Source organism: Drosophila teissieri, chromosome 2L (assembly GCF_016746235.2).
Source record: "Drosophila teissieri strain GT53w chromosome 2L, Prin_Dtei_1.1, whole genome shotgun sequence".
Lineage (NCBI taxonomy): Eukaryota > Metazoa > Arthropoda > Insecta > Diptera > Drosophilidae > Drosophila > Drosophila teissieri.
In genome coordinates, this window is record NC_053029.1 from 20190715 (window position 1) to 20208644 (window position 17930).

Here is a 17930-nt window from a genome sequence, read left to right on the forward strand (position 1 = left end):
AGGATCGATAATGTACATAATTTCATTTATTTTTATAATTCAAAAATGAATTCTATCGCAGTCGCGGGTTTTATCCTCCGATTTACTGCGTTCCTATATGCCGTCTCAAAGGAAAATGAAGATGAGTGGGGGAAGATGGGATGGTGAGAGCCTGATTCAGTTCAGGTTATCCAGCCAATCGGGCTCGGCGACACTTATCTTCTCTATTATGGAATTAACTTGATAGCATAGCGACTGTATCTGTCTATCCCACTGAGGCAGTAGTTCTCGGTTTTCGAAGTGGACAATGCCCGAGATCTGATCGATGTGCCCGTTCATGCGACCTTCGGTTATCATCTGGGAGGCAATCTTCTCTGCCTTAGCTGCGGGTATATCCAGCAGAGCGCCTAGCTCCTCAAAAGTTATATTGTTGTACAGCTTACTTGCCGACAACAGATTGTGTTCGAAAACAGCGCGATCCAGAATCGAGGAGCCATCGGGAGTGGCAGCCTTTTGGTGGTCCTGCAGCAGTGCCTCGAACTCCTGTAGCTCGGAGCGCCGAATGATGCGCTCCAAGTACATCTTTTCCAAAATTCCGTAGGCCGGCAAGTGCTGACAGCGTTCGTCCTTAAAAAGAGTAGCCAGCATGCGGGAACGCTGCTGCCCGGCAGAGGCAAGGACTGTACAGATGAGCGCTTTCTTCAGTGCCGTCATTCTCTCGCCTTGGTCGACTATCTTGCGGTAAGAGAGTTCGTTATATCGCTGGGCGGCCTCGATGAACTTGCGCCTATAATCCAGGACTCTGGCATAACAGACTTTGTATAGTACCTTAAAAATATGATTTTTAATAGACTACCCATCCAAAATGGCTTTAAGAACCAATTTACCTGCAACTCCTCGGAATTAGTTTCGGCCTGGAGGAGCGATGCCCGGTTGATGAACAGCTCCGCCTGCACAGAATCGTTGTCCTCCAGATAGAGTCGAGCGATCTTTAAGTAGGTGCCCAACTTGCACTCCACAGAGTACTGCTTCTGGCCTGTCTCTAAAGGAATGCCAACTAGCACTGTGGCCGCATCGCGCCACTGCTGGTTTCGCTCATAGATGTTGGCCAGGTGGAAACGAATGCCGGCCACTTGCTCCTCGAAGGAGATGACGCGCGGATTGACCTTTTCCAGAGTGAAATGAGAGAGCTGCTTGGACAGGTCGTCAGGTAACTTGCTCAGCTCGCTGCCCACATCGTTAAGGATCTGCCGCGAAATTACAAGGCTGACGTGCTCGTTCACAATGGCCTCCACAAAGAGCCGGAGCCCATCGATCAACTCTTGGCCGGTGTTCGCCAGCACAGTCTTCAGCAGCTGGCGATACTTGTCCGCTTGGTCTTTGTGGGTGCCAGTGAAGTTGATCAGGCCCATCAGCTGGTTGCGCAGAGCCCCCGTCGAGATGCCCTTGATCGTTTTTGCATAGTTTGCGGCCATGTTCACTTGTTTTCCCAATTACTTCGCACTAGCTAAGAACAACAACGCAAGCTCATCCCAGTTATCGATAGCTCGCAAATCAGGCCGGGATAGTGCAGGACGCTCAGCTTTTATCTAGCTGGTGTTGGATAATTTTCGATGGTGATACTCAGCGCATTCCTTTTTTATACTTTTTTTTAACTTATTATTACTTATGTGTGAATTCTTAAACAGAGGTTATAGCCGTCCATATTACGGTTTCGGCTATAGCCAAAAGTTAGACATTTAAATATACATATATCGAAAAATTTGTAACCTGAGGAGGATAAACGATATAATTAAGAACATGACATTTTAAAAGTAAAATTAAAAATTTAAAGGTGTCTTAACAAGGTTTACATTTGCATTACTGTTTTAATCCCCAAATAAAATGTTTATGAATGACAGTATTACCAAATTATGGCATTGGTAAAGAAAGCCTTAAGAAGATTCAGTAAGGTTTTTAATTCTACTTAATGCATCAGCTTGCAAATATTGTCCCAATGAAATAATTCATTTCTATAATTTTACGCGATAAGCAACACACTTCTTTTTAAAATTTGCGCCTGGCTTCTGGCGGAACCGTTGTGCTGCAGACTATCGATACCTACATACATGGAAATATCGATATGAAAATGACAGTGCGCTGCAGTAAACAGTGAAAAATATATCTGAGTGGGGTCCAATTGGGCTGCGAAAACTGTATTAAACTCGGTACAAAGACAATCTGCAGGTGCTAATAGCTGGAGTTTCATTTAGAAACTCAAGATATTCATTGCAAAGACCATTCCATTCCACTTCTTTTCGAAAAGGGTGGAGGCCAGGCCCACACATACATACACTTTCAACAGCAGCGCAGCTTGACGAGTGAAGTGGAAAATGTATCCAAAGGAGTCCAATGGCCGTATTTGCGAGCAGATATGAACGAAAATTGCCAATTGACGACACCCAGGCGCTGAGCTGCGAGATAACCGCAGTCCAGGAGGTCACCGGACATACGGTAATTAGATCGCGAGGGGAAGACCTGCTGAGCCCAGCGAAAAATCAATAATTGTTGATGATTTCATGCAAGCGGCGAATGTGACTGTGTATGTGTCTGCTTGCAGGAGTACCTGCTGCGCGTGTGGAGGGGCGCCAGCAACAAAGACTACTGGACCGTTCTGCGCCGCTACAATGACTTTGACCAACTGGACAAGTCTCTCCGCGTCTCCGGCATCAAGCTGCCGCTGCCTCGCAAACGCATCTTTGGTAACATGCGCCCGGAGTTCATAGCTGAACGGAAGCAAGCCCTACAAGAGTACATAAACGCCGTACTAATGAATCCCATATTGGCCTCCTCGCTGCCAGCCAAGCGCTTTGTGGATCCCGAGAGTTACTCGCAGTCCTTTCACGGTGAGTTCATATGCTAATGAAAAAGGCCTTATAATCAATATCATCCATTCCTTTACAGACCATGCCGTGCAGAATGCCATGCTCTGCCTGCGCAACGACGCTACATGGTTGCTGGGTGGAAGTATGGGCGCCATAGGCTGGCGCCTTCGAAAGCACTACTTTAAGGTTACTACAAAGCCGCCTGAGAAAAGCAGCAACAAACAACTGGTTAAGAGCGGCTCACAGACGCACCAGAGCAAACATTTTGCCGCTGGGAGCAGCAATGGCAGCGGTCACTCCATCGACGCCGGAACCTTAGATCCCGGGTCAGAGGTGATAGCTGAGTGGCTGGAGTACGGACCCGACAAGTTTATCGACGAAAAAGAAATCGGGGGCATAATGAAAAGCTTAATGGGCCTGCAGCATCCGCACATCGAGCCGGTTCTCCTGGCAGCACACACCGAAAACGGTTGCCTGGTCATAAGAAAGTCAGTATTTCACGTTATCCGTCGCAGAATATAACTGAATTTGTGTCTCCACGTAGATTTCACAAGCATGGTACTTTAAAGGATGTTTTGTGCATGGCCGCGAATCCAAAGAATCCCTTTCTTAGCAAGTACGGCAATCCCAAGGGGCGCACTGCGCTTTCAATGAAACAAGTGGCTACATATGGGAAGCAAATTCTAGAGGCTCTAATATTTTTGCACTCAAAGGGATATGCATATGGTAAGAGGAAACTATTGAAAGCTACTATTTATTTAAAAAATGAAAACATTTTAAGGTCACCTACATTCCGGAAACATAGTGATAGTCGACGATTGTGTTAAGCTGCTGGACATCGAGAACTTTTTGCTGGGCGTACCCGCGTTCTACAGGCCATTTTTCATGCAGCACAGTAAAATCCATGCTATCGAAACCATAGATGTTTACTGTTTTGGTCATGTCCTTTTCGAAATGGCCATGGGTTATCCGCTGCAGGAGTCTGTTGTGCGCCAGATTTCCGAATGTCCCGAAGCGCTAAGTAAGTCTTTTTTTTTTGGATAACTAACGCATTAATTTTTAATATTGTTGTTGTTCTAGAATGTCTTCTGGAGAGCATTCTTTCCAAGGAAGCTTGCAAAGCTGGCCTGCCGACGCTGGAGCAATTGTTGGGTCACAGATTTTTTTTGCAATATGCTTCAACTGAGAGCGCCGGCGTCGCTACCACTGCTGAAAAGCCGTACTTTAAGCTATCATTGAATGCCAAAGAGCTGCTAAAGCAGGCGGCTATCAAGAGCGAGAACCGGCTCCGGGACGAACAAAAGTCTGTAAAAAACCAAAAGCGGATTGTGCGGGTCCAGGAACTGATGAGCTCTGAGGAGGAAAAGCGGAAGTCTAAGCAGAAAGCAGTTAGTTACCCAAAGCCCGAACATTTCACGTAGTTCAGTCATACACAGCTCATTTTTGGTTTCTTTTTTCGTTTATTTTAATGCTTTCGTATAGAAACTAGAGCACAAACAGTCGAAGCTAAAGCAGCAAAGTTCAATCCAAACAAACAATGGACGCTTGTCGCTTGTGGCTGCGACTGCAGCGGCAGCTTCATCCAGCACCGCGGTGATAGGTGGGTTATGTGGGACCGACTCCTTCAACCGCTCCGACAGCACTCCCGAGGAGCCCACACTGGCCGGCATCAAATGTAGTTATTCAAATCAGATCACAGCTTCAAATTATTAGTTTGTTGGCTCGTTTGCTTGAATTTACACGACTCACTTCCGATTTCGTCTTCCTTTCAGCACCACCGCTTACTCCGGGGCCCCAATTAGGCGGCATATATCAGGAATTACCGTCGTCGACTGGCGCACCGGTGGAACGGCAGTCCTCGACACCAAACATGCTGTCTGAGGATGTTGAAGGCGGCGATGGCGAAGAACCAACCCGCACCGCTCTTCTCGAGTCCATCTGCAAGTTTAACCGTGGATCGCTGCGCAAAGTGCGATCTAACGACTAGCTGAGGAACTGAGAGATTAATAAACATTACAATTTTTGGACCAAATGTGGCGTTATGAAATAACGATACCATCAAAAATAACTTGAGCTAATCGAATTCCAAAAGCTACATTTTACATAGTAAGAAACAGAAAACCAGCAGATCGAAGACACCGCTGAGTATAGCATATACCCAAAACAATCCAGCAATTACTATATGTACTAACGAAACCCACTGATTATAATTATTGCATATTATACGTGTCCACCATACATTGCATACGATTTATCGGCTAAAAAGAATGTGTCTATTTATGTAAACAAGTTACATGTCACTCACTTGCGAGCAGATTTCCGATCGCAACTAAAGCTTTACCTATGTGTCCACTACACGACTGAAACTAACTTTGGTACGAATATCTTAATTGGAAACAAAGAATCTAAATCTTAAAACAAAAAACAATACGAATGAAACGACATAAAGAGAAATTAGAACTTTCCAATATTTACATAAGTCTGCACCAAAATTTGCACTAGACGAAACACTATTCTTTTATATGGCCCACTGGCCAACATAATACATGGATGTTAGATGTCTTAAGAAATCGTTCCTCGGTGTTGTGCTATCTCCACCACCGCGGTATTATCGCCAATTTGTAGTAGTTGTACTGCAGGTTTTGTAACTGAGTTTGAGTTTTAATATTTCGAAGAGCCACGAATGTTTCAAAAACACTCAACTGTTCGTTACAGACATACACGGAGTCCTGGACTCAAAAAAATTAAAGCAACAGACAAAGAAAAGAATATGTGGCAAAGAACTCGCACTGTTATTGTTTAACTTCTTATAGATAATTTATTAGGTGTGTATTTAACCGAATCCAAACGTATCGAGTATATTTATATTAATATGTGTATATATATGTAATTGGTGTTTTGTGGCCACAAGAGCACCCAGTAATAACGTAAATATCGTAACTTGGATGTGTATTATTGTCTACTGACTGTGTATATGTTTGATATATATACTTTAAATGCAAGACCGACTCGAAATGTGAAGTATATTCCCACACATATTGCAAACCAAATAAAGTGTAAACTAATTGTTGTAAGCTCATCTTTCAATTTCTGACAATCTAAGAAGGCTCTTATTTTTCATCGTAGCTTCAGGTAGTATATTTTTACTCCAGTCTAGTTCTATAAAGCATTTTAAGTTAAACATTGTGATCATGGGCGACTCTCCGGAAGAGCGGCGTAGCAAGGATGCCGTGCCAGAGCCCTCCGCCAAGGAGGCGGAAACTGGAAAGGGAAAAAAGGAGAAAAAGGAAAAGTCGGCCGAGGGCAGTAAGCCGGTAAGTTGGGCTGACAAGTGGCGCATAATTTCACTGGTATTGATTCAACAAATCCAAACGCCACGAATTGCCACGGCGACAGGCCGTCAGGTTATCTGGCAGGGAATGACTTAATGGCATAATCATTTGTGGTTTTATGGGTAGCCTCTACGCACTCGAGCCGAGTCAATTCCATTAATTCATAAAGAATGGCAGCCGCAGCAGCGAAGAACTGGTCGGGGCTAGTGAATCTTTGCCTGGGCCAGGAGCGTGAGAAGGTATACGATTGATTTTGCCATTATGGTTACAATGGGATATTGATGTGTTTTTAATAAATTGATGCTTGTAACTGGATGTGAACACGGGAACCACACGGTTCGTCTAAAATTTGGCTAAGTCACGCTATATCTTGTGGGGATTCTATTGTGGGTATGGGTATCGCGGCTGTGGCCTAACTAACATACATATTTGGTTTCCCATTTCATCGACATGCAGAGGCCGGCGAGCAGCCAGCGCGGATCGCTGACCAAGTCCCATATGGGCGTTCCCTTGACGATGGGTGCTCCGGCAGCCAAGGTGAGTCCGTTAAATGTCCATGCAGCTGTCTTTATACCCTGAAATCTGCCTAATTTCTAGCCCACCATGCGGTTCATGCCCACTTACCGCCTGGAGTCCAAGAATCCGCTCAACAAGGAGCGCGTGGAGAACATCATAAAGGCGGTAATGAACCGACACTACAACGATGAGTACATGTTCCATCCCAAGCACTCGCTGCACATGGCAGCGCAAGTTAGCGAGGAAATCAAAAACCGCATCAAACTCGACAACTACGACAGGTGACTGGTTCGATGGTAAGCTTTATGCGACTAACCACCATTTCTATCCAGATATCGATACATAGTGCTGGTCACTGTGGGCGAGTTTCTGATGCAGGGCCTCTACTCCATGGTCAACTTCCTGTGGGATGCTGAAAAGGACGGATTTGTGACCTATAGCGTAGAGAGACCCTCGTACTTTGCGGTCTGCACCACCTTTTACCTGTACTACGATTGAAATCGAGATTCCAGGTCCTCGACGCGTTCCAGTTGTTAATAAAATTGAAGTTGGTGCTAGCATTGGTGCTTAATTTCTTTACCTTCCTTGGTCAGCAGATGGTTCACTGTCTTACACACTTGGTTGCACTATAACTCACAAATTTTAACACTAGATTGTATAACACGTAGGATTCGACAGCTGTCGTTTATTTGAATATCAGTACAATAGTTTGATATAATATTTTTTTGAAGCATAAATTACTCGAATGCAAGATAACTGCGTTTGATCGTTATTACTACCTCTGAGTGTATAGATTACGATTGGTATATATAAATAATATATTTGAGAACACACGCATACACAGCACATGCACTGGGGGAACTCCTCGGATTATTATTGTGTATAAACTGATCTCGGTCCGAGGAATGACACTTGAACTCACTGAAACAAATGTAGCATGAACGCATTTATAAATTATAAACAAAACACTATTCTGTTGAGCGCAGCCACAAGAAAACCAATGTAACAATTGCCAAACCAAATCAAACAGCATAGACATTTTGGAGCAAATGCTACACGACGTTCTCTCTTCGGATGGAAGACGGATATTGATCAGGGATCGGAACACGATTTGGAATTGCCAGCCACTTTCACGCACCCAGAGGCCATAAACACCAAAGAAACTCTTGCAGATCGGGGGAAACTGAAACTCAGCTGGAATTAAGCACTTCGCACTGATGGAAAATCGCACTGCAAACAACTTCTGGAGCCACTTCGCAATCTTATTTTGGACTCAACTGGACAATCAGACCACTACTGGGCGCACTTTCGGTCGCTCTGCATTTTCGTCATCGATCACAAACGAAAGAACGAAATCAGCGTAACACAAATCAAAATGAAAAATCATTATTAAGGAACACAAAAACGTTTCATCGACATTATTTGGCACTAGTTGTTGATCATATGCGGACACTCGAGTGGAGCTTTTTAGAAAATGTTTGGTTTTTACTCGTGTTGTTTTCATTCTATTGTACACTTTATCATAATAAAATTGGGAAATTTGTATGGGTAGCTTTAGATACAATTAAAACTTTTTAGCACAATAAAGAAAAATGTGTATAAACTTCACTGTCACTAACACATCGAGAACTTGAAATAAAACCAAAAGAGAGATCCTGTCTGCAAAAGAAGGTTGATTAATGGTTGGTTAATTCGGGATTTGGTCATGAGGTGTGGGTGAAGTCTCCTCGGTTCTGCTTCTTTCTCTGTATGTGTGCATCATGTGTGTGTGTGTGTGCGGTGCTAGGAGGTGCCACATACACGTCCCTTGCATGTATGTGGCCCCCGTTTATCCTCCTCTTGAAAGAGGGCGAGCTAAGATATGACTACGGCTGCTATGTTATAATTAAATGTGGCGGAGTTTTTTCTTGAGCACCGTGGCTAGTTATTACCTCCAGTTTGTCCAGCACTTGCTTCCCATCCCCACCATCGCCAACCTCTCCAGCTTATGCCGTTCCGCCGCGCACCACCACAATCACCAGGTGGTCCTCCTTCAGACCCTCCTCCGTTAGACTGTGACAGGTGCGCTTTAGCAGCTCTGTAGAAAAGTCGCAGGGCGGAAAGGCATACAACACCCCAGTAGCCTCCGTCTCCTTGTTTAGCAGCGAGATCACGCCAGCCGCCTCCTTCTGCTTTAAATAGGAAACCAGGTTCCTTAGTGGTCGCGTCTGCACACTGGCATCGTCGCAATTTGTGTCGATTGTGGAGCCGGCCAGGCCCATGAAAATGGCGTGTGACGATGAGGATGCAATACGTTTTTGCACGTCGTCCAGCTTTGGCGGATCCAAACGCAGTCGCTGGGTGATACGTAGATTGTGCTTGCCTTCCTCATCGCGCATCAGCGACTCCACAATATCCGTATCCCCGTCCGTCAAATGGAACTTGGCTGGGAACAATGAGCTCTTAAGGATCAGAGCTCCGGTCCACACTGTGCTGCACTTGCGCGCCACCTCTGGAACCGTACTAGCTGATCCAAGGGCATCGTTGCGACGAGTCGAGCTGTCAGAGTCGGATCCGGGGGAGCGAGCCCGCTTTAATGGGGATCTAGAACGAGAACGTTCAACACCGGGTTCGCGAGAGCTGGAGCGGGCTCCCCTGTCGTAGGATTCTCCTGGAGGGCGTCGCCACTCATCGTCCACTCCACCGGGAGGAGGAACCGATGAAGAGGAACCTGCCAAGGACCCAGGATGCGGTGGCCTATGCACATCGTTGTGGTAGTGGTACATGCCTCTTCCTCGTCCACGATATCCACCACGTCCACGGTAACCACCCCTAGGTGGATACGGTGAATAGCCACCACGCGGAGCGTAGGCCGCGGACTCTTCATAATACGGATCATATTCCGGACGTCTGTACTCCAACGCACTTTCATCATATGGCGGCTTTGAGCTCTTGAAAGGTGTTGCCGGTGTGGCGCCGGGCAACTCAGCGAAGTCCGTACGAAGTCGACGCTCGGGTCCACCCAATGGGAATCCTCGCATCTCCTTTACCGCCGCCGTGGCTGCCTCCACCGTCTCGTACTGAATATAAGCGTACGGCTCGCCCTTCTGATATTCAATCTTCTTGATCGCGCCGAAACGATCAAACTCTCGCTCCAGCTGAGTGACAGAGGTCCAGGCACCTAAGCCTCCGATCCACATACGAGTTGCCGGAGTCACTTTGCCATACCCGATCTTGCACTGAAACTTGCCAATGTACTGGCCGGACAATTCGATTTTCGCACGGTGAGCCATATCCAAGTTCTGGTAACGTACAAACGCGAACGCGTTCCCCGTACCCGGCGGCGGGCGTTTGATGTCAATGTCATCTACAACTCCGTATTTGCCAAAGATACGACGCAGTTCGTCGTCGGCGATGGTAACCTCCAGATTTCCTGCAAATAGTGTGCGCGTAGAAAGGGGATCATCTTCAGGCTGCACATGGTGTAAGTAATTGGGGAATTTGTCCTTCTTGCTCTCAGGCTTTTCATAAGGAGCGTGTGGGCGGGGTGCCAATGGCCTCATTGGAGCATACTGATGCGGCGGCGCATGGCCGTGAAGGTGATGCGGATGGCCGCCTCGATGTAGAGGTGGTCCGCGTGGCGGATGAGGATAATCATGGTGCAATGGGCGGTAATCACGTGGATGGACTGCGTGCGGATGCATATGGGGAGGACCGTAGCGGTCGTAGGGATCAATCGGAGGTCGACGGTGATCCAAAGGAACGCCTTGGCCCATGGGGGACCGTGAGTAGTGGTAACGTTCGTAGTCCGGTGGGGACATTGAGTGCCCGCGTGGTCTGCAAGGCATCTAAGATTAGGCAAGGCTACCAAAAAAAAATGTAAAATAATCCCACCTATACTCCGGTCTGGTTGTGGACTTGTACACCGGCTCCACAATGGCCATCTTGTCGTAGATGATCAGGCGCGGCTTATGATGTTTCGCTTCTCGTGCATCTTCAGGGGTTCGAAAGCAAACGTAAGCAACCCGTTCATCCAAGTCGTGCGCCAGTCGCACGCTAAAATCACCAAACTTCTTGTACTCGCGGTACAGTGTCTCTTCGATGAAATCGTCCGGAGCCTTCGGCGGCAGTGCGCTGACGCAAAGTACCTTGTAACCAGCTGGTCGTTCTGCGGGCGGAGGACCACGCATGTAGGGCTCCCGGTGCGGAGAGCCATAACGGCTCGGCGAGCGGTCTAATCGACGTCGCATACGGTCCGGCGACAGGCGCTCCGGTGAATCGCCAGGCACACCGCTGCCGTTGTCGTACCCACGACCCATGCTCCGGGAGTTGCGCGACAAACTGCTCCTGGAGGCCGGGCCCGGGGAGCGCGAGGCGCTACGCTTCATGTTGTGAATTTTGATTGTGATTCGATCGGCTCCGGCTCCGTCTCGATGACTACTCATGGGCGGCTATTCCGGGGCGCTTTAACTCGGGTTGTGCTGCCGAAGAACTTTCTGGCAATTTAGTTCCGGGGATTCTGCGAAAAATTTGAGTTACTTTGTGAAAGTACTGGCGAAGGGGAAGAAGGCAAGCGGCGGCCAGGTGAAAAGAAAATGGCGGTGCCCCCAAGACAAAGAAAATCGCTTTAAGCGAAAATATTAAAAAATCCGAGCACTTCAGATCGTTTTTAGAGTTCTTACCACTTCCGGCTCTTTTTGATGTTTTTTAAGTGCTAGATTACTATTAAATAGTGGATAATCCACAGATTCATAAATTTTCTCCGGCTTTTATAATTCTGTATGCGTCGAAAGTGGAAAGCGCTATCGATAACTATAAGTGTTGGCTATCGGTGTGCTGGTCCCGCTCATGTTATCGAGCCAGTTTGGCCCATTTTATAGCCAAAAGGTAGGTTTGTTATAATACAATAGTTAAAATAATATAAATTCTCAAAGTAGTTTTAATACGTTTATATTTTCGGTAATACATTTCTGTGAACTTAAGAATAAAAATAAGAGTTGCATCGGCTTAAGTACCAGCTCTCAAATATTTTCTGTTCTGAACCTTTGAATGCGAGATAACAACAACGCGATACATGTACACGACGTATACTGGTTGTGTAAGTGTTTATGGCTATAAAAGTTGGCTGTTTTTAGTCAATGCAATCGGGCAGAACTGCCTCGATAAGCAACTAAGGCGGCACTGCATTTAAAACCGTCAAGGCTTCAGGTAAAAGGAATCGCAGGTAGAAAACTGTTAGATGCAGTTCAATTCTCGGTATACCACCAGATGTACGAAAACCCAAACGGATTATTAAAAAAAAGGACTGGGCTTTACACAGGCTGCACATACGAGATTTTCGGGTATAAAGAGATGCGCCTGCGGCTAGGTATTGGCATTGTAATAACGAAAGCAATAGCGAAATGGTTCATCTTTTAACCGAAAAGAAAACGCAGGAGGTGGTGACCAAAGCCCCCAGGCAGCTTCAATTGGGCGGTCACGTGGGGTTCGACACGCTACCGGACCAGCTGGTCAACAAAAGCGTCCAGAATGGCTTTAGCTTCAACATTCTGTGCATCGGCGAGACCGCACTCGGGAAATCCACGCTCATGGACACACTGTTCAATACCAACTTTGGATCTACACCCAGCCCGCACAGCCTACCCAATGTGAAGCTGAAGGCAAATACCTACGAGCTGCAGGAGAGCAACGTTCGCTTGAAGCTGACCGTTTGTGACACGATCGGATACGGCGATCAGGTTAATAAAGCGGACAGCTACAAGGCATTGGTGGAGTACATAGATAGCCAATTTGAAGCGTATTTGCAGGAAGAGCTCAAGATTCAGCGTGCGATGGCCAGTGCTCATGATGGACGCGTTCACGCCTGCCTGTACTTTATCTGCCCCACGGGCCATGGTCTGAAAGCGATGGATTTGGTGTGCATGAAGCAACTGGACACCCGGGTAAACATCATTCCCGTGATCGCGAAGGCCGACACAATCTCCAAGTCGGAGCTACCAGGCTTTAAGGAACGTATAATGCACGAACTACGGCGGAACAATGTGTGTATCTACCAGTTTCCCATGGACGACGAAACTGCGTCCGAAACCAATGCCTCGATGAACGGTCATCTTCCCTTTGCCGTTGTTGGCAGTACGGAGTTCGTGAAGGTTGCCGGTAAGCAGGTTCGTGCCCGTCAATATCCTTGGGGAGCGGTGCACATAGAAAACGAGTCGCACTGCGACTTTGTGAAACTGCGCGAGATGCTCATACGCACTAATATGGAGGATCTGCGCGAACTGACTCACACACGCCATTATGAGCTTTTCCGCCAGCGGCGCCTACAACAAATAGGATTTGTAGATGTAGACAGCAACAACCAGCCGGTGTCCTTCCAGCAGACCTTTGAGTTGAAGCGATCCGACCATCTGGCTTGCCTGCAGGCCAAAGAGGAGGAAGTGCGCCAAATGTTTGTTCAGCGGGTCAAGCTGAAGGAGAACGAGCTAAAGGACAACGAAAAGGAATTGCACACCAAGTTCGACCGGCTAAAGCGGGAGCATCTGGAGGAAAAGGCCCAACTTGAGGAGTCCCGTCGCCAGCTGGAGGAGGAATGCCAAGAGCTGCAGCGTCGTAGGCTCCAGCTGGCCAATGGTTCGCACACTCTCACCTTGGGCAGGGGCAAAAAGAAGTAGTTCATCTTTAAAGTCTTTGTTCGACTTTGGGAGTCTTAACAGACATTCACTTTTATAAAACTACCGAATTTCTACAAATAATACTTTAGCCTTCACCGTATGTACATATGTACATACGTACCTATACTAAGATATATACTAATTTTGATATTTTATTTCAAAGTAATACCATCAAGATTTAAAAATACTATGATTTCCAACTCAACAATTACAAAGAATATTTAATGTACAGTTTTTAGTTGTATAATTAAATACAATAAAAATATGAAATATAATATTAAGTACGATATATGTGTAGCATATGATAAGAGTATACAGTTTACAGTTATTTAAAAATACCAAATTATGGAAAGAAGTATACATAGTTGTAAAATATACAAAGTTACACATATGTATATGTACATATACATATATGTACATATTTACGGTAATTTTTGGCCAGCATTCTCTGTAATCCAGTCGTATTATCGTACATTCCAGACTGTATTTTCCGTGCTTATGATCGAAATAGGATACTTTTCACGGAATTGTTTTATGACGGACATAATGCCAATGCCTCTGCGAAATTTGCTTGCCTAAAACCCTGGATTATACGCACAGCTGTGGATGAACATCAGGTTTTCCTGCCCCTCCCGTTAGGTGCCCCTTCTTTGGACTTCGCTGATAGCGATAGCAATATCTACCTCTCGCCGCCTCTCACTCGTTCTCTGTCACGCTAAGTGGAAAAATTGGAAACAAAATTATAAATATGCTAGCACCGCAGATCGGAACGCAATGGTTAGTCATTCTGTGTGTGGCGATGGCAGCGAGCGGTACTAATTTGAATAGTGGAATGTGCCCGGTGGCTACGGACTCTGGCTGCCACGAAACTCCTCCAGACCAGGCCCGCTACGACAACTACCGCATTTACAACGTGGAGTTTGAGAACCAAGAGCAGATTGAACTTTTCCAGAAGCTGGAGGAGCAGAGTGACAGCCTCACATTCATCGGCCATGCTCGCGAGGTTGGCCAAAAGTTGTCCATTCTGGTTGCTGCGCATCGCGTGGCAGATATTGCAGATCTGCTGAAGACCTACAAAGTTAAACATCGAATTCTGGTGAGTTCTTGGAAATAGTAAGCAATAAATTACTTGTATGTGTACTAAACGAGAATTTCCTTGTCAGACCTACAACTTTCAAGAGAAGATCGATCGCAATCTGGGCGAAGTTTTACCGGAAAGCATTGATGCCTCGCAGCTCGACTGGCAGCACTTCTTTCACCTGAAGACCATCTACGAGTGGCTGGATAAAATGGCCGAGAAGTACCCAGCACGTGTGACCGTACTGGATATGGGCAGCAGCACTCAGGGCAACGCAATCAAGGGCGTCAAGCTGACCAGCAATAATAATAACAAGGCCATCTTCATTGAGAGTGGAATTCATGCCAGGGAGTGGATTGCCCCAGCCGCTGCCACCTATATAATCAACCAGCTTCTGACCTCCCAAGATCCGAACGTGCAGAAACTGGCCAACGAGTACAACTGGATTATCTTCCCCTGCGTCAATCCAGATGGCTACAAGTACACATTTGAGCACGACAGAATGTGGCGCAAGAACCGTCAGCTGTTTGGAACCTGCCGTGGGGTGGATCTGAACAGGAACTACCCAGACCACTGGAACTCTACGGGATCCAGCAGTGACCCCACCCGCTACGATTTTGCTGGACCCTCCGCTGGAAGCGAACTGGAGACCCAGCGTTTGATTGAGTTCATTCGGGCAAATGTGGGCAAAGAGCAAATAAAGACATACATTGCTCTTCACTCCTACTCTCAAATGCTAATGTTCCCATATGGTTACACCAAAGAGCGGGTGTCCAATTACGATGACCTGCAGGAGTTTGGCAAGAAGGCATCAGCAGCAATCAAGGCCGAGAGCGGTAGGGATTACGTGAGTGGTAGCCTGTATGAGACCATATACCCGTCGAGTGGCGGCAGCATGGATTGGGCGCATGCCGAAGCCGGTATTCCGATTGCCTACACCTTCGAGCTGCGTGGTCCACCAGATAGCCAAGACTTGTTCATCCTGCCCGCTGTGGAAATCCAGCCCACGGCCAGCGAAGCCTTCACTGCCATTCGTACCATCGTGGAGGCGGCAGCAGAGAAGGGCTACTACAAGTAAGCACAATAATGTTCGGAAGTAATCATTTTGTACGTTCAACGTTTTATAAACCTTATCTTTATAAAAATAAACAGACATAAAAGCAAAAGTCTGTGTTGTGGTTACACTTATAGCATTAAACGATAAGGATCACGCTTTTGCGTGATATATGGTCAGATTAGGGTAATTCTACCCTACTAAAGTTACGGCTTCAAGGCCCTGGTGATGTGGTTTCTAGGCGACAGGCGAGGGTCGAATATGGCCTCTATCTGTACTTGACATTCTGCAAGATAAATGCTTTGAGTAATTGATATAGTTTGCCTTTAAAACATGATTTATACCATTTTCCATTAGAAACAGGCAGCGATCGTAAAGAATAATACTCTCCACCAGCGGAGCCATCATTAATCGAAGTGTGTAAAATGAAACTATTTGTTGCCAGTTGGCCAAATCTGTTTCCGTCTGTTCTTTCTTTAGAATACGGCTGTCCAGAGCTTCAAAGCGAGTACCCTGTACCGCTTTCTGGAAATATCTGCATAACATGGATTAGATTTGTATATATGTCTTTGGAATTGGTCATCTTACTGGTGAAACGTCATGCCGGGTGAGTACTTTACATTTCGCAGCGCACAGTGCCGAAGCTCTGGAAACTGATGCACTATTATTCGCTCGGCTGCGGCTCTAAGGGAGTGTATGCGGAGATGTTGGTAATCCCCAATCAGCAGACGATCGTGATACACCTCCATGGCGTGGCAGGAGATCTCACGGGCCTCGTAACTCAGTTGGCACCCGCTTTTATCTTTGAGTACTCTGCTCAATGGGTACCCATGCACTGGCTCCCTGGGATGGGTTGCCTGGGTGGTCATTTTTTGGTAGCAACAGCCCACAAAGTTAAGAAACTTGGCCTGCGGACAGGCGACAAACATGCGCATCAGTATCGGTCCAAGATTGCCACAGGGATGCAGGCCTATTACACCAAATCGGAAATTGTCGTCTGTTAGTTTGAGGGTCAGCCGAATGCTGGACAGGAACTGCTCTGGTTTAGTGGTGCTCTCCAAACGATGTGTGAGGTGCACTGGTCGCTGAAAGTGTCTGGTCTCATCCTGTGACAGGTGTTTGGCTGCCATGGACTCCAGCTTTAAATCAATTTCGGTTGCTTGCTGATTGAGATGGGGTTGCATCTCATAGCAGCACACTCGCAGTCCATATCCGTAGCCCAAAACACGAGCCAGGTGACCGACACCAGCCCCAAAATCCACAATAAAGTCGACAGGAGTATTTTTTTGACTTAGGGCACAAATTTCGGCCATTCGAATGATTTCATGGTGCTTTTTTGGCTTAACCCGTTTTAGGAATACGTGTTTCAGCTTTGGGTGATCCAGAAGTAAGCAAGGGAAGGAGGTCTAAGTGAAGAAAGATATATAAACTGATTTTGGTTTAAATACTAACGGGATTTTACCAACATCAGGGGGGTCCTTTGGTACTCGGCTGATGCAGAGTTTCCTTAGCTCATGTTGCAGGTCCTTCAGATCCAATGGTAATGTCAGCTGGGTATTCTCATTTTGAAGCAACTCTCCAAGGTTTTCCAGCGGAACGCTTTCCAAGTGCTTCTGCCAATTCCCTGGAAGTTTACCCCAATGATCGTCTATGAAAAAGTCCTATGAATAAAAATTATTACATCAATATAGTAATGACTTCATAATGGAGAACGACGCACAGCAACAAACTAGGAGACGAAATTGCAGGATCAACTGAGGCAAACATAGACGTACAAAAGATATGGTGCCCACGAAACAAAGATAACATTCAGTTCGGCGGTAAGTCCCTTCAGCAGGCGCACCAATAGCAACAACGAATTCCCCAAAATGTGCAATCGCTAGATATTGAGTTAATGGGGAGAAACTATAACTTGAGGAACCCACAGGGATATTGTAGAACACAAAGCTAGCATCTTAATATTTAAAATGATATAAATTAACTTACCAGTACATAGGCATTCAACAACCATTCATATTTCTTTAACAACTCCAGGCTTTTTTCAAGTTTTTCTCTTACAACCAACATTTTTAACAAAGGTATACTAGATATTTGTACATCAAAACATTACCCTCCCTGGAGTTGCCAACCATGTGCTGCTCAATTTCCGATAGTCGACAACAAAATTTAAAAATGGCCGATAAATTGACTTCAAAGTTTTCTTCCCAAAACGCGATACTTCACTTCTATTTAAGCCCGGTGTACTTAGATAAATTCAGATCATACCATTATGATTATGATAACCATGCTAAACATGAAGGTATTCCTATTATTAGTAAACATGAGGAAAATAACTGGTTTCAATCTTAGGAGAGATTAAGAGAGATAAGAATCCAATCTCACAGCAAAATATCTTAAGCCCAAATTTAAATTTAGAATATTGTGGAACCAGAAAACCCAGGCTGACTTCACACTCAT

The 17930-nt window shown here is 46.0% G+C and overlaps 7 protein-coding genes across 9 annotated transcripts; 4 read left to right on the forward strand and 3 right to left on the reverse strand.

The window, feature by feature from the left end:
* Positions 1-8: 8 nt before the first annotated feature.
* Positions 9-1534, reverse strand: LOC122626756 (COP9 signalosome complex subunit 4). The gene is made up of 2 exons (XM_043807129.1): positions 867-1534; positions 9-807 (listed from the first exon to the last, which is right to left on the reverse strand). The coding sequence occupies exons 1-2, from the start codon at positions 1452-1454 to the stop codon at positions 157-159; spliced, it is 1239 nt and encodes a 412-aa protein (XP_043663064.1). The 5' UTR covers positions 1455-1534; the 3' UTR covers positions 9-156.
* A 563-nt stretch (positions 1535-2097) lies between these two features.
* On the forward strand, positions 2098-5922 carry LOC122626107 (PX domain-containing protein kinase-like protein). Its single transcript, XM_043806234.1, has 9 exons — positions 2098-2205; positions 2285-2472; positions 2579-2864; positions 2923-3331; positions 3388-3569; positions 3625-3864; positions 3924-4231; positions 4326-4518; positions 4616-5922. Exons 2-9 carry the CDS (start codon positions 2371-2373, stop codon positions 4828-4830), a joined length of 1935 nt encoding a protein of 644 aa, XP_043662169.1. The 5' UTR covers positions 2098-2205; positions 2285-2370; the 3' UTR covers positions 4831-5922.
* Positions 5923-5948: 26 nt separating this feature from the next.
* On the forward strand, positions 5949-7251 carry LOC122626122 (dynein light chain Tctex-type protein 2B). Its single transcript, XM_043806265.1, has 4 exons — positions 5949-6157; positions 6632-6712; positions 6773-6972; positions 7024-7251. The coding sequence occupies exons 1-4, from the start codon at positions 6035-6037 to the stop codon at positions 7187-7189; spliced, it is 570 nt and encodes a 189-aa protein (XP_043662200.1). The 5' UTR covers positions 5949-6034; the 3' UTR covers positions 7190-7251.
* An 898-nt stretch (positions 7252-8149) lies between these two features.
* Positions 8150-11512, reverse strand: LOC122626104 (RNA-binding protein spenito). 2 transcript variants are annotated; one of them, XR_006326688.1, is made up of 4 exons: positions 11353-11512; positions 10565-11189; positions 8623-10507; positions 8150-8350 (listed from the first exon to the last, which is right to left on the reverse strand). XR_006326688.1 is itself a non-coding variant. In XM_043806231.1 (3 exons), exons 2-3 carry the CDS (start codon positions 11113-11115, stop codon positions 8677-8679), a joined length of 2382 nt encoding a protein of 793 aa, XP_043662166.1. In that variant the 5' UTR covers positions 11116-11189; positions 11353-11512; the 3' UTR covers positions 8150-8676. The 2 variants fall into 2 exon arrangements, 1 of the variants encoding a protein (XP_043662166.1); XM_043806231.1 differs by having other exon boundaries at positions 8150-10507.
* Positions 11513-11949: 437 nt separating this feature from the next.
* On the forward strand, positions 11950-13540 carry LOC122626116 (septin-2). Its single transcript, XM_043806248.1, has one exon. The coding sequence runs from the start codon at positions 12073-12075 to the stop codon at positions 13339-13341; it is 1269 nt and encodes a 422-aa protein (XP_043662183.1). The 5' UTR covers positions 11950-12072; the 3' UTR covers positions 13342-13540.
* A 253-nt stretch (positions 13541-13793) lies between these two features.
* LOC122626113 (zinc carboxypeptidase) lies at positions 13794-15585 on the forward strand. The gene is made up of 2 exons (XM_043806245.1): positions 13794-14437; positions 14505-15585. Exons 1-2 carry the CDS (start codon positions 14090-14092, stop codon positions 15495-15497), a joined length of 1341 nt encoding a protein of 446 aa, XP_043662180.1. The 5' UTR covers positions 13794-14089; the 3' UTR covers positions 15498-15585.
* LOC122626112 (protein RRNAD1) lies at positions 15520-17874 on the reverse strand. 2 transcript variants are annotated; one of them, XM_043806244.1, is made up of 6 exons: positions 17460-17611; positions 17194-17352; positions 16936-17134; positions 16062-16879; positions 15818-16008; positions 15520-15759 (listed from the first exon to the last, which is right to left on the reverse strand). In XM_043806244.1, exons 3-6 carry the CDS (start codon positions 16939-16941, stop codon positions 15680-15682), a joined length of 1095 nt encoding a protein of 364 aa, XP_043662179.1. In that variant the 5' UTR covers positions 16942-17134; positions 17194-17352; positions 17460-17611; the 3' UTR covers positions 15520-15679. The 2 variants fall into 2 exon arrangements, with proteins under 2 accessions (XP_043662179.1, XP_043662178.1); XM_043806243.1 differs by lacking the exon at positions 17194-17352 and having other exon boundaries at positions 16940-17134; positions 17460-17874.
* Between the last annotated feature and the right edge of the window lie 56 nt (positions 17875-17930).

Coding starts and splice junctions, on each gene's coding strand:
- LOC122626122 (XM_043806265.1), top strand. CDS start 6,035: ATGGGCGACTCTCCGGAAGAGCGGCGTAGCAAGGATGCCGTGCCAGAG. Junction 6,158..6,631: donor CGGCCGAGGGCAGTAAGCCG/GTAAGTTGGGCT, acceptor ATCGACATGCAG/AGGCCGGCGAGCAGCCAGCG. Junction 6,973..7,023: donor AAACTCGACAACTACGACAG/GTGACTGGTTCG, acceptor ATTTCTATCCAG/ATATCGATACATAGTGCTGG.
- LOC122626104 (XM_043806231.1), bottom strand. CDS start 11,115: ATGAGTAGTCATCGAGACGGAGCCGGAGCCGATCGAATCACAATCAAA. Junction 10,508..10,564: donor ACAACCAGACCGGAGTATAG/GTGGGATTATTT, acceptor GATGCCTTGCAG/ACCACGCGGGCACTCAATGT.
- LOC122626107 (XM_043806234.1), top strand. CDS start 2,371: ATGGCCGTATTTGCGAGCAGATATGAACGAAAATTGCCAATTGACGAC. Junction 2,473..2,578: donor AGGAGGTCACCGGACATACG/GTAATTAGATCG, acceptor GTCTGCTTGCAG/GAGTACCTGCTGCGCGTGTG. Junction 3,332..3,387: donor GGTTGCCTGGTCATAAGAAA/GTCAGTATTTCA, acceptor GTCTCCACGTAG/ATTTCACAAGCATGGTACTT.
- LOC122626112 (XM_043806243.1), bottom strand. CDS start 17,540: ATGTTGGTTGTAAGAGAAAAACTTGAAAAAAGCCTGGAGTTGTTAAAG. Junction 17,135..17,459: donor TGTTGAATGCCTATGTACTG/GTAAGTTAATTT, acceptor TTTTATTCATAG/GACTTTTTCATAGACGATCA. Junction 15,760..15,817: donor CCTGTTTCTAATGGAAAATG/GTATAAATCATG, acceptor TTTATCTTGCAG/AATGTCAAGTACAGATAGAG.
- LOC122626113 (XM_043806245.1), top strand. CDS start 14,090: ATGCTAGCACCGCAGATCGGAACGCAATGGTTAGTCATTCTGTGTGTG. Junction 14,438..14,504: donor AAGTTAAACATCGAATTCTG/GTGAGTTCTTGG, acceptor TTTCCTTGTCAG/ACCTACAACTTTCAAGAGAA.
- LOC122626756 (XM_043807129.1), bottom strand. CDS start 1,454: ATGGCCGCAAACTATGCAAAAACGATCAAGGGCATCTCGACGGGGGCT. Junction 808..866: donor CTAATTCCGAGGAGTTGCAG/GTAAATTGGTTC, acceptor CATATTTTTAAG/GTACTATACAAAGTCTGTTA.
- LOC122626116 (XM_043806248.1), top strand. CDS start 12,073: ATGGTTCATCTTTTAACCGAAAAGAAAACGCAGGAGGTGGTGACCAAA.